General features: G+C 32.2%; 1 protein-coding gene and 1 long non-coding RNA gene across 4 annotated transcripts in view; one reads left to right on the top strand and one right to left on the bottom strand.

Annotated features, from left to right (window-relative positions):
* The window catches only part of LOC148603472 (uncharacterized), a 33,159-nt gene that overhangs the window by 7,328 nt on the left and 8,268 nt on the right, over nucleotides 1–17,563 (top strand). For 2 of the 3 annotated variants that reach the window (XR_015916255.1, XR_015916256.1), the window contains exons 2-3: nucleotides 14,290–14,397; nucleotides 16,327–16,410. This is a non-coding gene — a long non-coding RNA (uncharacterized LOC148603472). Of the gene's footprint in view, nucleotides 1–14,162; nucleotides 14,201–14,289; nucleotides 14,398–16,326; nucleotides 16,411–17,563 lie in introns of those variants that run through there. The other variant, XR_015916257.1, reaches the window with a different exon arrangement.
* Nucleotides 1,489–12,218, bottom strand: LOC148603474 (uncharacterized). Its single transcript, XM_088551281.1, has 3 exons — nucleotides 12,099–12,218; nucleotides 6,494–7,549; nucleotides 1,489–4,925 (listed from the first exon to the last, which is right to left on the bottom strand). Exons 2-3 carry the CDS (start codon nucleotides 7,532–7,534, stop codon nucleotides 4,053–4,055), a joined length of 1,914 nt encoding a protein of 637 aa, XP_088407407.1. The 5' UTR covers nucleotides 7,535–7,549; nucleotides 12,099–12,218; the 3' UTR covers nucleotides 1,489–4,052.

Consider the following 17,563-nt stretch of genomic DNA (forward strand, 5'->3'; position numbering starts at 1 on the left):
TCATGAAAAATTGTGTTTAATTTTTTTACTGCTATATCGCAGTCTAGGCCATTTTGTACATTTGTTTTAACATTACGTGGCAGTGTATCACTTAGTGCCCCATTAATGCCTATTTTGTTTTGTCAACAATTCTATTTAATTTACCTAATGAATACTTATTCTGTAAATACTATAATTCCATGTTTGCGACACAGAGGAGCCAAAATTGTCAATTGCATATTGATCTACCATTTGATGTCTGGCATCATAGTGATTCATGTATGTGAGGTAATGTAAAAATGGGTGCATTTAAAAAAAAAGAAATACTATTGCTAATAGAAAAGATCTGGAGATTTGAAAAGTAACCACAGAAACCCTTTACCGTTTTGTCATATAATTATTACATTCACAAATAAACTCATACAGTAGAGAGAGATGTGCAGTATTTGGTTTTGTATTTGATACTAGTAGCATTGCTTCAATATCTTTATGAAGATAAAAGAACTAAAACAATACACCCTAGTTAAATACAAGATGTTTTACTGTGGATACTGAAATGGACTCAAGCAGATAAATGTCAAACAAAAATAAGGGACTAATACAAAGCTGCTTAATGTGTTTTTTTATCGAGCAGAAACTTGCTCAGGCATAGTAATGTTTATACACACACACGCAAATAAAGAATTTGTACATTGCACATCTCCACATAGTCATCTTAACACTGTATAGAATTCAATGAGAGTTCAGTGATTTATCCAGAGCTATGGTTCCCTGGTGGATCCCCATCCTAGCCCTATTGTCTTTTGTCGGAAAATTTTGTTGAAATTTGTGCAAAATTTGGGAAAATTAGCTAATAGCCTTGAATTACCTTTGTTCAATTTCTGGGCGAGAACCCCCCCCCCCTCCCCACCTCCCCCTTATAAATTTCTGCCCACTCCCCAACACTGTAGGAAGAGTTGCAGACATGATGATGCCAGACACAAAACTTGATAAAACAAACGTTCCTGATAAATGTACATCTCCATACAGAGATCTGGCACTGCATAACCTTTAACATGTATCCAGCAAGTAAAAAGACTGACAGAAAGACTAAATCTGTCCTGTAGGCATCTCTTAATTATGTCACATGGACAGACAAATGGAGACAGATAGCTACTAGAACTGATTTCACAGTAGGTGCCACAGGTAAAAATTGAGCTTTCAATGGTAATTATGATGGATCCAGGATTTTAGATAAGGGGACACACAGTTAAAATTTCGGCGAGCAGAGCGAGGCCAAAAATTTTTTTAGGTTAAATTTTTGAAATATTGAAATAGAGTGGGTGTAATGTAGATATCGTTTGTGGTAAAATTAATGAGAAATTAAAGATTCAACCTAAAACGGCCTAAATCTACCCAAGACAACCCATGCTTTGCAATTTTTTTTTTTTTTTTTTGGGGGGGGGTGCACGCCCACAACGCTCCGCCTGAATCCGCCCCTGGACAATGAATTATCATCAATTATACAACTTAGATAGTACCTTTATTTTTAACTATAGAAAGAAAGGTGCAAAAAATAACTGATAACATACAATGTCTTTAGTCAAATACATCTGATACTGAAAAAAAAATATTTTGAATATTCTAAACAGGAAAAGAAACAAATATATACATATATACATTACTGTAAGTCTATGTGTAAAATATATGTGGAATTGAGGAGTCATACACATGTATGCGTACATACTTTGAAATGCGTAATTGCTGTAAAACCAGAAATGACAACCATAGCATTTTCTTCCATTTCAATTTTGTTTCTTTTCAGTTGAAATTTGAAAAAAAAATAAAAAATCATGTTTTTCTTATCTCTTGTGAACTGAGAAAACCAGGACTAAAATTTGTGTTCACAAATTTGATGATAAGCAACCACAAAAAAAAAAAGACCAATAGTCAAAATATCCATATAGAAATGTACCATCAAACAGATGCTTCCTTACCGTATAACAATCATGTAGCCACTTACATTGTATGGAACTCCGATTGAAATACATGTACTTAAATGATGGAGTTTTTAGCACGACATTTAGCATTCAACTATCTGGAAAGGAGAAATCTGATTTCCACAAGTTAAGCATAATGTAAGACACTCTTCACCTATTTCTTAAAACAACGACATTAATACTTGGAAGTTAAAATTTCCCAAAATCTCCATGCATAAGGTCCAGTGGCAGATCCAGCCTGACCAGGGAAAGGGTGCAGGGGGTAGGTACTACTCCTTCTTACTGGAAAATTTGCTCTTTTCATGTGTAAAATCAACAAAAAATGGCAAATAATGTCAGAGCATCACCTTTTTCATAGGAATCCCCGCTGGCACCCCTCCTTTTCAACGTGTCTGGTTCTACCCTAAGGCCAGAAAGCAAACATCTTATGATGATGTCACAATTAAATTCAAGCCAATCACCTGTTCAGAACATAAAACTCACATGCGAGATATTCAGTATTTACTCAATGGATAAGGAGAGTTGATACACTGTGACAGATAAATAATTCTCGCTGAAAAATCCTAAGTACAAATGTATAGCATTTCATGGTTTATGATATGTCTCTAAATTTCAGCTACATGTAATCAAGGTTTTGATTTCATGTTGGTTCCCTAAATGTTAATACATTGTAACTTTATTTCAAAGTGAAACTCCTAAACAATCATACATCGACTCAATGAGTGTGAGGTACAATGTACATGTATATAGGAATCACCTGGTCCGTCCCTTTCATCACAATTACACATAGCTCAGCTCTCAATGGATGAATTGATTTCCAATTAGTGTGTGGCTATATATAGATCTGCCATACACTTTCAGGAATTGTGGTGCTGCATGATATTAACTTCCTTTTTTTGTGGGACATTGTCCAATCTAATTCAAATTAGCCCTATCAATTGTGCCACAGTCACTGCATGTCCTACACATTGATAATTTTAATCAGACTGGGACTTTGCCATTTATCACAATTTATGGAATGAAAGAAAAACATTTTGTCATAGAAATCTCAGCCTCCAATGAATGGATTGATTTCAAATTTGGATGTGGCTTCATATACATGTAGATAGGGCATATATTTTGTACCTAGTAAACCATTTTTGGAGATCTCTGGTATCAAAACTTATTGTACAAGTGGGAGTATACATGTACCTAGCACGAAAAACCATGCAACTCCATGTTTTACCAATATCTCATAGACATTATATAATCAAGTGACAGTAATATAAAATATATGAAACATTTCTTTAGTACAAAACAATGTTTTTAAAGGATGCAAAACTAATAAACAAACCCTTCTATCATTGATAAAGGAAACAAGGATATCAATAGATTGCTTAGGAGTGCTGGAATCTAAGAAAATTAGTCTGGTAACAAATCCAAAAGAGTTAAAGTTACATGTACAAGTACAATGTATGGGTAAGTTATAGAAAGTTGAAAAATCATGATCTTTGTGTCCTTTTAACATGGGTATTACGGAGATATTCACAAATCATAGAGCATAACTTGCATTCAAAATTCGTAGAAACTATGCTGAAATCTAATAGGGGTAAAAATGTCTTCAAAAGATACGGATGCATGGGTCAATGATCCATTTTTTTGGGGGGAAAAATAATGCGCAGATCATATTATTTACTCATTGTAATATTTAAAATCACCCATTTTATGTCATGAGGATGGTTAAATCATGACCTACATGTACAGTTCTTGAATCGATCCTTTCAATAATTAGATGGATCGATAACTGATGACCATATACAAATGTGTTGGCAAAAATCTTGATGTCCACTCAGAGCTACTATTTTTTAAACAAAAAAAATCATTAATCAGCTTATTATAATACATACAGTTGTATCTCAATGTACACGAACATATCATAATGAGTAGACTACATGTGTAACATTAAAAATAAGCTTTAACAAAAAATCTACAGACTGACAGACAGAAAAACCTTTTTTGCCTTAAGTCAAAACAAAAATGTTCATTCATTCATTCCTTTGTTTGAGTTACAATCACCGGTCTAAAGTGTAAAACAGCAGCTAAGGCAGCTGAAATTTATTTTATGTGAACTCTTCTAAAATGGCGATTCAGACTACTACTGGATGCGAATGACTTCTGACAAGCATGACAAAAATATGGTGATTCATCAGTATGGGTTGTGGCATGATGTATCTTAAGTGCTTGTGAAAGTCTGAAAGACTTGCCGCATTCTTTACAACTGAAAGGTTTCTGTCCTGTGTGAATTCGTGAATGATCTGTCAGTTGGGCTTTGATCTTAAATCCCTTTCCGCAAACATTGCATTTATGTGGTTTTTCTCCTGAATGAACCCTCATATGAATGATCAAGTTTCCATTCTGACTGAAAGATTTTCCGCAGACTGTGCACAAATGAGGACGATATCCTGTATGTGATCTCATGTGTACTATGAGCTCACTTTTAGAGACAAATCTCTTACTACATGACTGACAACCAAATGGTTTATCATTTGTATGAGCCCTTGTTATATGAACTTGAAGATGAGCGTTCTGGCTGAAGCATTTTCCACAATGTTCACATTCAAATGGCTTAGCACCAGTGTGAAGACGGATGTGCTTTTTGAAGTTGTCGCTTGCAGTGAAACCTTTTCCACATGTGTCACACACGTAAGGACGCTCACCTGTATGCATCATCCTATGTGTCTGATAACGATGCTTGGTTGAAAATCTTTTCCCACAATCAGAACATTTGAACGGTTTATTGCCAGTATGATCCTTGACATGTTCTTGAAGTTCTGAAGTTGTCGAAAATTTTTCTTGACACACAAGACAAATACATTGTCTAATGCCATCAGATTTAGGGGTCTTTTCACTAGTGTTTTCTGTGGTTGGTTTACTACCTCTTTCTGTTAGTCCTCTTTGTTGTTTATTGTTTGCACTAGACTCTTTTGCCTGAAACAAAATCATTCAATTAGTTAGTAACAAGTGTTTTGATTGGTTAATTTTTTGGGGGAAATCATGGTTATTAAGTATTCATACTGTGATGTCATTACAATTAATTGGTCTGCACTCTGCAATTCAAATACGGTAATCCAAAACTAACATGTTCTGATTAAGAGTCAGATTTTAATTTTGACCGGAATAAATTCAAACTTTAAATTCCCATGGTTTTCTCAGAGACAGCTCCTTAAATAATATATAAAAGTTAATACTTCTTGAACAGGTTATACAAAATAACCTACATGTACATTGTACACGTAGTTTGGGGTACATTTTGTAGTAAACACAGTATAAATTATGTTCACAAATTGGAAACATTTCTTACATGTACATGTAAATAAGCATATGATTGAACAGTTATGAAAGAAATAAGGTTCTTATATAATGTCTTGCTTCATGTATTCTACATGTATACATGTATACTCACAGTACAAAGACAAGACATACATGTAAATGGTGAATAATATCCCTCACCCTGATGTCATGTACACTGTGTAAGTCTTGAGCCAAAAAAAATCAAAACTGATCTGACGGTTGTGGTACAGGATATTGTGAAACAATATCAAAGGCTTTCCTATGTTTTTACTGGAATTATATTCTGTATTTAAATTCTATGAAATGCTTGTTTCTGGCCCCCAACTCTAAAACAGTTGGGGCCATAACCCCAAAAATCAATTTCCAACCTCTTTTTGCAATTTGGATTCTTGATATGAAAATTTATTAAGATCAACCAACTATTTTTTAAGTTGTTGCATGAAAACAAAGTGTCTACAGATAACAATGACCCCAACAAAGACAATAGTGCCTAATTATTATTATTATTAAATAAAATGTACAACCAATGGCAAAAAGCAAACTGCAAGATCAATGGTTGAAAGAATTTGCACTGGCTGGAAAGGAAGGTTCATTTTTCCCGAAACAACTCATTTTGGTTGGTTAGACATTGTCATCTTCCAAACAACTAATTGAACTATATGTACATGTATCAGTAATCCTAGACACATCACATTTTTTATTGGACTCACAAAATATTTTTTTGACTCACCATCTCAAAATCCTACAGAGAACTCTGATGTACATGTACAGTGTGTAAGTACACATACATTGTACAGACATACATGTACATGTATATTTTCTAGAATTTCCAGTTTGAATAACAACATAAAGCTTAAGCAAACAGAATATGAAATCCAAATTTTGTGAAAGTGTGACAACATTACCAAATAATCATTACTTGAAAGTTTAATACAAAATGTATCTGTCAAGCAGTTTAGAAGGAGTTTTTACAACAGAGTGAAGTGTTCAAGGATTGGTGGATGAATCTTCATCACTAACATGATGACATTTGGAAGGAAGGAAGTCACTTCTCCTGTTCACTGAATCCTAGATTATGCCCTGTGATGTTCATGTATGTTATCAATGTATACTACCAAGCTAATATCTATCTTATTTATTTGATTATAAAATTCCCGCGGACCTCCATTCAATTTTGCATGTAATCGTTTATTGATTTACAGTACCTTTTTACTTCTGCCTGATTCAGCACCAGCTTCCTGTTGCCTGTTGACACGTTTCCCACCATGAACAGGTTTTGTTTCTAAGTCTGGTGATGAACTATCCTGGTCACTTTCATCAACATCTTCCATATCAGAAGATATGTCAGATATTTCAGATTGGCCTGAATCATCATCATCTTGTTCATTGGAGGATTTCAGCATTTTGATTGGTGGGGAAGCCACTGTTTTTTCAACTTTAATTTTTGTTGTGGTGGTATCTGTTGAGTTGTCTGGTTGATGAAAATCTTTATTTGGGTTATTAGGGTTACCAAGGTTACAGCTATCTTTAGGATCTTTCAAGTTGGTAAACTGTTTGTAATCTGTACTCTTTTCTGAACTGGATAAACAAGTCTTTTGGTTGCTATCTCCAGGTTTAGTGCTGGGTTTCTCGACACCTTCTTCAGACTTATCATTGACCTTGAGAGGGCTTACTGAAGGACTTACTGAAGTGATATGTTGACTTCCTTTTACTGGACTTCTTATCAGTTTGACTTGTTGGATAGTGCCACTACCTTTATGCTTCACAGGGCTGATTAATTGTTTTTCTTTTACAGAGTCAATTTTATTTTGTTCAGCAAGCTTACTGGTATTTGAACTCAGTGGCTGCTTTAGAGGAGAATATGGCTGCTTAAGTGGAGAATCTTTGCCACTTAGTGTTTTAATAGAAATTGTAAAATCAGACACACCTAAGAACATTGACAGATTTACCATCTCATCTACTCTAACATAATCAAGTGGAAATCGTCCAGTATATAGTCCCCTGACTAAGTCCTGAACCGAATTCACAGAGAACTCAAGGAGTTTAATGACCTGTGGAGGATTCTTCCCAGATGATAATTTTTGGAAGAGGGAACTCTGGCTAGCCATGAAAACAACACTGTGAACAGGCACATCACCACCTTTACATTCAAGCTTCATATCACATAAAACATTATTCTGTTGAAGTTGATAAAGGCGCTGGGAAAAGTTATTGACATAATCTTGGATCACTACCAGATAATCCATTATACATGTATCAACCTGAAAAATATAGTAGAGTCGATCATTAAACATATTTTTAATAATTTCGTAAAAAAATTTTCATACATTTGTACCAGCAGTCTTCTGGAAATATCTTAGACCTAAGACAATGACAGACAGGCTAATTTCAAGTGGGTCCTGCATTTATTTTCTTTTGTACATGTACATTTAGTGATTCAAATGTTGAGCAAATGACCATTAAATCCAGCCTTTTATTGTTGTTTTGAATCATACTTTTGTTTGAACAATGATCAAATAATATAACATTCTATTAATAATGGTGTAAAGATCTGAACTACAGATGATGGACATGTACACTACCATCAACCTAAATTTGAATTTCTCAACTTTTCCGAGTATACATCATAACATATAATCACCATTTTCCTCGACTGTGTCTCCACTTCAACATGAAATAAATTTAGTTTATACATGTAGATAGCAGTGTTTTATTGAATGTTCCCAGTGTAATAAATTTCAATAATTCACACAGTGAAATAAATTCAATAATTTCACTCTTGAACTTAAGCTTTCTCCCGCCAAAACGAAATGGCAAATCACAATATTTAAAATTCATGTGGAAAATATGGATAAATTATGAAGAAAATCTATATAATAAATAGGATAATCAATTCGATAATCAATAGGATGATCACTCGTGCCAATAACGCTTGAGGATCTAACTTGTGCACAGAACAAGTTCCACACACTCGTTTAATCTAACCGTTCTTCAGCACTCGTGATAATATCTTGGTTATTCACTCTTTCCAATTAATTATCCTATTAATCAAGATATTATAGGATTTTTATGCTCACTAAAAGACCACAATTGGGTATGAGGAACAGGTTACATGTAACTTTAAAATAGGGGCACAAATATGTGGCCATGATAATAAGCAATATTAATAACACAAATATATTAAAAGACAGGGGATCAGCCATGATTTTGAAACTACATGTATTAATCACTTTTCATAATTTTAAGGAATATACATTAGTATATGAAATAGACCAAAAAGTGACTAATTTTACCCCATTTTTAGCATTAATCAATGATCCCGGTGACTAGCCATAACTAATTTGTTATACACACAGAAAGTTAAGAATAAATGAGTAACCCAAACTCTACACAAAACTGGGAGTGTGAACCAGGTACACTGGTATGGTAAGTGTCCTTCGATTTTTTCATTGTTTCTTAACTGGTGTTAAAAAGTTAGGTTGAGAAATCTTGAAAAAAAACACAAGGTTTTTTATTGTAATGAAAATATTAATTTCAGAGGAACCAAGATATGGCATTATTATTATTCTATAAGTCCTCATCTAGTGTCAAAAATGTTATTGATTGAAAAATAAATGTTAGCGACTAATTTTCATAAGAATTTTTATTCAAGCAAGCTTAATTCAGGATGACATTTAGGTTGGGAATGACTTAGGGAATTTTACAAAGGACAGTATGAAAAAAAAATGTTCAAGGGATGATACACTGTATTTCTCATTGGGAATGCCTCAATCTGCTGGAGTCTACGAGATCCTACAAATGTAGAGTAATCCATGTTGTCTGTTGTGATTTTTATACATACAAGTGAAAAAATGCAAGAGCAACAGATCAGAATTCATGTTCATGTATTTTGCATACTATTTTGATACCTTAAAAAATTAACAAAGCCTTTTCTGGACAACTCTTTTCCTCGTAGATGCCATACATACATGTACATGATTGTACCAATTATAAACAATTTTCTCTGACTATGAGTTAATACTATCAAAACTTAAGGTGTTGCCATGTCAGACAATGGCACACATGATGCTCAATCTGCTGTGCATGCAGGTATGAGTTGTAAGATGTAAATATCTACTGAGCCAATCAAAATTGATAATGGTCAACGATAACTCTACCCTGCTACAATGTACATGTATGTTCACATGGCTCAAATGCAAAGTTGAAGACTTGAGTCAGCTAAAATCATCTTATTTCAGGTACTGGTTTACCTGATAAAAGAATGTTTCATTTTCACAAAACAATGTATATTTCCATCAGGTTGTGTCTAAAACACTTTGAAGTGCTACAATTGACAAAAAATGGCTGGAAAATAGGTAAATACATGTACAAATATATATATATACATAAAGGAAAATTTATGGCAACCCAAAGTGGACATAAATGAGTATTTTCTAATATTAAAAAATGATTTTTAAATATTACAAATTCATTTTCTAATATTACAAATTAGATTTTTTATATCACAAAACACTTTTTTAATATTAAAAAATCATTATTTAATATTAGAAATTGATTTTCTAATATTAAAAATGTGGGACGTTTTGTAAAATCAGGAATTTGTAATACTAGAAAATGAATTTTTAATATTACAAAATGAATTTCTAATTTTAAAAAATATTTTCTGATATTAAAAACTGATTTTGTAATATTAAAAAGTATGTTTTCTAATTTTACAAAATAAGTATTTTTTAATATTAAAAAATGATTTTTCAATATTACAAATTCATTTTCTAATATTACAAATTAGATTTCTAATACTACAAAACACTTTTTTAATATTAAAAAATCGATTGAATTTCTAACGTTAAAAAACCACTTTTAGAAATTGATTTTCTAATATTAGAAAATGGATTTGTTGTATTCAGTTACGATTTTTTAATATTTGAAAATCATTTTGTAATATTAAATAATGTGACTGATTTTTCAATATTGCAAAGTGATTTTCTAAAACAAACATATTACAAATTCATTTTCTAATATTATAAATTCATTGTTATGTGTGCTATTTTATAATATTAATAAATCAGGAATTTGTAATATTAGAAAATGAATTTTTAATATTACAAAATGAATTTTTAATATTACAAAATGAATTTCTAATATTAAAAAATCTTTTCTAATATTTAAAAAAATATTTTGTAATATTAAAAATTCATTTTCTAATATTACAAAATATTGATTTTTGTCCACTTTGGCTTGCCATAAAAATTCCTTTAGTCTAAAAATAGCACACATGGTAATACATGATAATGATGGAGAAAATATAATAAGGCTGAATAAACTCAGTCAATACAAATATACATGTGCTGGTACATGTACATGTATCAAGAAGGGAGTAAGATAAAGAATCAAATATATTGTAGTAACAGAAGTAGTAAAATATTTTTTTTATTTTCCAGTCAAGGATCCTCTCAAAAATTATTGCAATTTTATGAATTTCAGGAAGAGAATAGAGAACAATGGGACAAAATGCAACATGGTTCATGTACATGTAGTTTACTAGAAATTTAATCTGGCTTTTAAGCCCTTGAATGAAGAAATAATGCAGATTTAAAATACATGTGTAAATATTGAAAATTTGTAATATGTACCTGTACATGTATAAAAAAAATCAAACTCATTTATTTTTCAGTAAAAGTAAATAGGACCACTAAAATCATACAGACTAGGTCAAAATGTATAACTGTTTTCTCATTTTAAGACATTTTTACTATAGGGGTTAAATTGTGGTGCATCTAAAACAGATAATACAAAAGTACATGTAACTATTGGTTTTAAAATCCTGACTAAAACCCTGCCCTTAATGATACATGTATGTCGGTAAGAAAATATGACATCACTAATGAGATTGGCGAACTCTATTATCTTGGTGCACAACTTCCCTGTTATGGCAGCTTCTAATGACTAGCAAACCACATCCATTTGGCTGGTAACTACATGTATCACCTAAGGGCTATCTTAAGAATGTTTTATATCATGTTTTCAACTTATTTGCTGTCTACTTCTGTCACATGTTTATTTGATAGAACAAGCAAGCTACCCAATAATTATAGTGAGCTCAATAGAACATGTGTGTGTGAGTAAAAATGTAAACAAATGCACATCAAACTTGCTCAAATTACAGCTTTTCATAAGCGAGTAAAGCTCAATCTTAAATGTTTAGAAATTCATAAAATTTATCATACTGACAGTAGAGAAACTTTCATCCAAGTAAAAGACTACACCGGGATACACTGAAGCTTCAGAAGTAGTGAAAATGCAAAAAAGGCAAAACATTTAAAAGATGTCCACAGATGTTATTTTTCAAAAAAAGCTACATGTACATGTATTTCCCGCTAGAAGGATCTTGCTTAAACCCTGCAAATCATGCCGAACCTGGAACAGTTCTTCCAATAATAAGAAGTATATTTGGAATACCCTAGTTGCAGTGTCCCACTAATTATTGATGAAAAATTCAAAAAAAAATGGCAAAATTATAAATGGCATGAAGTCTAATGAAAAGGAGACCTGATACATGTACTTTTGCTTCAGAGTTCGACTGCACTTAAAGCCATTGCATTCCTCGTATTTAATTCCAAAAATGTGTGCCTTAAAGGCTTTCTAAACATAGAAAAGTTATGGTTAGATCAAAAATGTAATTTTGGCCGACACACACGTTGTAGACTGTTGTTGAGCTTAAACTTTGTGCTCGCTATAATTGACGCTGCTCGTAATGTAAAAAAATGAAAATACCTATATTATTTTATTTAATCATTATGTGATACTTACTACAACGCAAAGTCTTCTTGAAAGAACAAGTTGGCGCCTAAAATGTCACTCAAAGTTTACGTTCTTTCAATTATTTGGGGGATATTTCCGGACGGGACTGAAACGGCACTTCCGCGCGTTTTTAATGGGAAGCATTTGTCGTCTCGGTCCATAATACCTTCGTTCCTTCTTTAGATACATTTTCTTGATGGGCCTAAAATGATATACAACAGATACAATCCAATACGGATAAAACACAATAACATGCATATCACGATTTAAAAAGTGTTTTGTTTTGAATTTATTGAAGGATGAGGGAATTATATATTCTAGCTTAACTCTCTACGCCAGATTACGTCATACCGCTTAGTATTAATTGTGATTAAAACTACCTGTAACTGATGTGAGCATATATTTGAAATGTTTGTCAAACAAAAGTTGAAATGTTTTAATACACGAGACAGAGAGTGTAATATAAATCCATCTTTCATTTTAAAATGCCTGTACCTAGTCAGGACCATTACGACGGCGGTTTTCCAACTTTCCGGTTTTTGCCCTGATATTGCCATTTGTTATACATACTTTCTTTTTATGCTATTCCTTTTGACTACTGCCTAGATTTTATCAGTTCGGTAATTTTGTTATTACTCTTCAAAAAGTAAATTATTTTAGCGTTTAGGAGATGCAAAACAGATATGACACTATTGAAATGAAAACTTAGCGACCTTTAATTGTGACTCTCCGTAGTCATCTCTTACAAGGATTTCAGTTTAGGGTCGTAAATAGAGTAAAAGGTCGAACGAAGCGATACAAGACAATTTTGGGGTTAGAGTTTTAATTTGTAAAAATCAAGATTTCATGCAAAAAATCCTGTTTTCAGGGAACTGGCGTATGCCCGGCACGCCCCTAATTCTTTGAATCCGCGTCTGCAGTTTAATCTTTTTAGGACTGATGAATAATGATAATTTTGAATTATATCGAGATATAAACTAAAATTTGCAAACATACCTATTATTTGTCTTTCAGAGTTAATAACTCTAACATGACGTGACCTTCAAGTTTGACCCTGACTCTTGGAGGCTGTTTTGGTCTTATAATAAGGATTATTTCATCAAAATTAACAATCCTTGCTTTTTTATTTGTTACAGTTTTCAAGATATTAGCCATAAACTACCAAAAAATAAGGTACCCGCTTTTAAAAGATCATCACTTAAAAAGACTTCGAACAATTTTCTTTCTTTCTATATATTAAGGCTTTCAAAATATTGGCTAAAAATGCAAAATAAAAAATAAAAAATAAAGAAAGAATTGATGACAGAAAACGATTTGTTTTAGTAATAAGAGAAAGATTTACATGTAGATATGATGATCTTAATTTGACAATATGTACCTTTCTTATTAAAATAGTCCTTATAAAATAAATAAAAATAATCAGTTGTCGGACAGCAAAAGGAACTTAAATATTCAGTTTTAAGTGACATGCAATGTATAACAGCTTTTACAAAATCTCTCTAATCTAGGAATATTAGAAAAACGTCCAATTTTATTTCTTTGATCTGAATTATTAATACATATGCCAAATATTTTTCATAGCCAAAATGATCCTTAATCTTTAAGTAAGTACAGAAGTCTTCTTCAAGATTGGTATTTATCAAATGATTCCAGTCCTTGACAAGTACAACATATATTCTTAGATACCAACCGAATTAAATATTTCATTTAAATATTATTTCCGATCATAGGTCTTAGGAAGTTCTGACCCAATTTAAAGAATTTTAGTGATAAAAAGATGAACCAAATCAATGTAAATCTATTACCACAAAACATAAACAACTGTTAAGCCAATAAGATTACCATAATAAGTATCATACAATCCTTTTTAAAAGAATGAGATATTGTAACCCGTCGATCCCTTCATTACAATCTTTCAGCCTAGTTATAATCATCTATGTGCCAATTTCAATTCGGTCAAATGTGTTTTCATTTTGGTTAAAGTGCTGCATAATATATGGATGTTCCGTGGAAAACACATTTAGTATTAATAAATTAAGTCTATAAATAGAAAAAAAATTTCAATATAACAATCTGTACATTTCGAGTTCACGAATATGTTTTGCAGCCAGGTATGCATAAAAGTTTTAATGTCTGATATAAATGTACATGTACAAATGTATATTAAAATGTTATTTTGTATTCTATCTTTGCATGGAAGACTCAACAACGTTTTCAGCTACGAGATGAACATTGAAATAGTCCCAAGAGGGAGAAGTGATACAGAAGTATGAGCAGGGAGGAAAAAACATCATTGACAAAAGAACAAGTAAGGTTCCATATTTTTACCTATACATATATAAGAAAATAATCTGACGTTTTGTTCATCTTTGATCAGTAAGAAAGTGAAAAAGTAAAGAATCAAGTAAGTTTGTTCATCAATACTCATGTAATATTATAGGTTTAAACACGTTTTTTTTTTCAGAATTTATCGATGTGTAAAATTGGTTCATTCGCTCACAAAACAAATGTAAGTCCTTCGGACTACTGTGTTTAATCCTCATAATTCCTATCCCTAACTATCTGAGATATATAGTAGACTCTCATGCATTCAGTGAAATTGATACCCGAAATCGACATTGCAAATATGGCGGCATACAACCAACAACGTGACATGGTTGTCAATTTCAATAATCAAAGTATTTATGGGCTACCGATTACTATATTAATTTAAAAAAAAAATGTTGTTTTGAATAAACAATGCCGAAAATGAATGGAATAAAGCAGATAATACCGTTTTAGTCCTCTAAACGGCCCTATCGTTTGCCGAAGCGATGGTAGCCATGTTGTTTACGATTTGTACATTGAATTATTGTAAAAACTGCCATTGCTGAGATCCTGATTTCAAGGTGAATAGCCTATCATAATGCACAAAAAGCCATATGCTAATTAAATTGGAATTATTACTGACTACCCGTACAAGCGATACGAACATTAATGCTGGGAATAATCGTGCATTATATAAAACTAAATATACTGTAAGTCACCTTAAAAAAAGAATAACATCGGCTTTATTAATTAATGGAGTTAAACCCTGAAGTTGCTTTCTCTCCCTTTAGAGTCTTCCGATTCTAAATATATTTCTTTATGTGCATCTACATATGGTGTCAAACCTCTCTATAAAATTTCATGAAAATCTCTGTCGCATTTCAAGAGGAGTGCATGGTACTAACGAGGTTTTAACATATAAAACCATTAAGGTTGATAATATCCATTTAGAGTCCTCCTACAATAATTGTATTACTTCATACACATTCCCATATGAAGCTCAACCTTCATATAAAATTCCATTAAAATCCTTTAAGCAGTTTCATAGGATGAGTTGCGCTTAACAGAAATGTGGGCAGACAGACAAAGATAGTACAAAGAGTAGAGATATTGGTGGAATGATATTGAACATGATATGTTGGTGGTCATGATAAAAGGATTGTATTTATTATTAACATAATTTATGAGCAGTAAGTGAATGGAGAGCTATTTCCCCTTGTAAAAAAATCCCCCAATGTACCTTAACATTCTTTAGTTACAAATTTACTTTTTATTTATCATTTAAACTGTTGGACGCTGTTTAGAAAGTCAAAGAAGCGTTGGTACTTTTAGATAACGGAGTAAATCCTAACGTGTCACACAATGTAAGTGAAACAAGATGATAAAATCACATTTATGAAACAGGAGCGTTTAAAAGGGTCGGATAGACAGAGGAATATAGGGAGAACTAGGTGAACTAACCTAACAACAAACCACGGATTGAGCTATGTTCATATAATTATGTGTTTTTCATATGTTAAACCGAGCTGTAAACTTGTTTAAAGCTTTAGAAAACATATCTCTTAAATCTAAATACAAATTTGAAGCTTAGCACTATCATTCAAATATCATTAAAATCATTCAAGAATAAAAACAAACGCATAAATTGATTTCAAAGTCTGTAATACCTTCAATTGAGATGATAAAAGGCGATGGAATTCCGTAGAAAAATATTTTTAAAAAGTTACAAAAAGAGAAAGACTCCCGTCGTTTCCCTATTGAAATAAGCATTTAAGACCTGTTTGATCTAATTATGAATTTAAAAAAAAAAACGGTTGTCTTGAACGCATGTTTTTGGCATCAACAATAAATTTATTTTAAACTTTGAATATGGTTCCCATTGTTTCAATTAATCATCAATAATTAGTGTTTATAATTCTAATTCTTTAAGGTTGGTTTTACGGTTTTTATCAGTGAGCTTGATCTGGTCGTAAAATTGCTACAGAAAGAAGCCGACGTCAACAGTATGGACCAGGTATGTAAATATTGGCCATTTCAAACAGAATATGAATCAAGTTTGTATTAACATAAAAACGCGAACAGAACGAACATTGTTATTACCCCAATACTGCAGAATAATAACTTCGTCCTGAAATATTACACTCCACTAGTTTATTGACTCTGCTATACAGGGTGTGAAAAAAATCACAAGGCATGAGCACTACGTATAACAAATCCGCAAAGTTGTTTTCTACCGGTGCACCTGGTCCATGCTCCCAGTTTTTATTGGAGTCCGAGTTGCTCATTTGTTTCTTATTACTTTGTATGTATGATTTTAGTTACTGTATGTTCTTTGTTGTGTATGTCTGTTTTCCATGTCCGGTCCTTGTCCCTGCATTACATTCTATTGATTTCCGCTATAATCTTGGTTCCCTTGATTACTCTTTTAAGAAAAACAGTACTGAGTGTATATTTAAATTTTCAAATATTAATAATTGATAAGACATTGTAGTCGGGAAGACTTGATAACAAATATACGATAGGAAACAACAGCTGAACAGAATGGGTAAAACCATTAAAACCATAAAACAAGGTTAATGTGGATATAAACAATAAGTAGCCCTCATATAGTCAAAAATAAAAGGAAACATTGAAAACTAAATGAAGATTAGTACTATGGACTCTAAAACAAAGGTCATCCCTATGCGTATTATTTTAATTTTGCAAGTTCTCATAACCTATGTTAATCAAACTATTTACTTGTCCATTGATTATATATAAACTTCTAACTTCTACCCTTTCATCTTTCATCTACCCCGGACTTCACTTTTTATGAGCAACTCGGCGGGGGTTTCTAGAAAAGGAGAGGACGCTTACCCTACCGGTACATCTGATCCATGCTCCTAGTTTTTAGTGGAGTCCGAGTTGGTCAATTACTTTTGTTACTTTGTATGTATTATGTTAGTTACTTAATGTTCTTTGTTGTGTATGTCTATTTTCCATTGTTCCTTTTGATTTCTGCTAGAACCTTGGTAGCCTTGATTACCTTTGCAGCTTCTAAGTTGCTCATTTACTTTCATTTCGTTGTACTCATCATTTTGGTTATTTAATGTTCTTTGTTGTTTGTGTCTGTTTTCAGTGTCTGGTAATTGTTCCTGGATTCTTGATTTCCGCTGAAAATATGACAT

This window comes from Perna viridis, chromosome 11, assembly GCF_037379345.1.
Source record: "Perna viridis isolate PV_CMFRI_1.1 ecotype Kerala chromosome 11, ASM3737934v1, whole genome shotgun sequence".
In the NCBI taxonomy this organism is placed as follows: domain Eukaryota; kingdom Metazoa; phylum Mollusca; class Bivalvia; order Mytilida; family Mytilidae; genus Perna; species Perna viridis.

Coding starts and splice junctions, on each gene's coding strand:
- LOC148603474 (XM_088551281.1), bottom strand. CDS start 7,534: ATGGATTATCTGGTAGTGATCCAAGATTATGTCAATAACTTTTCCCAG. Junction 4,926..6,493: donor AATCAGGCAGAAGTAAAAAG/GTACTGTAAATC, acceptor ATTTTGTTTCAG/GCAAAAGAGTCTAGTGCAAA.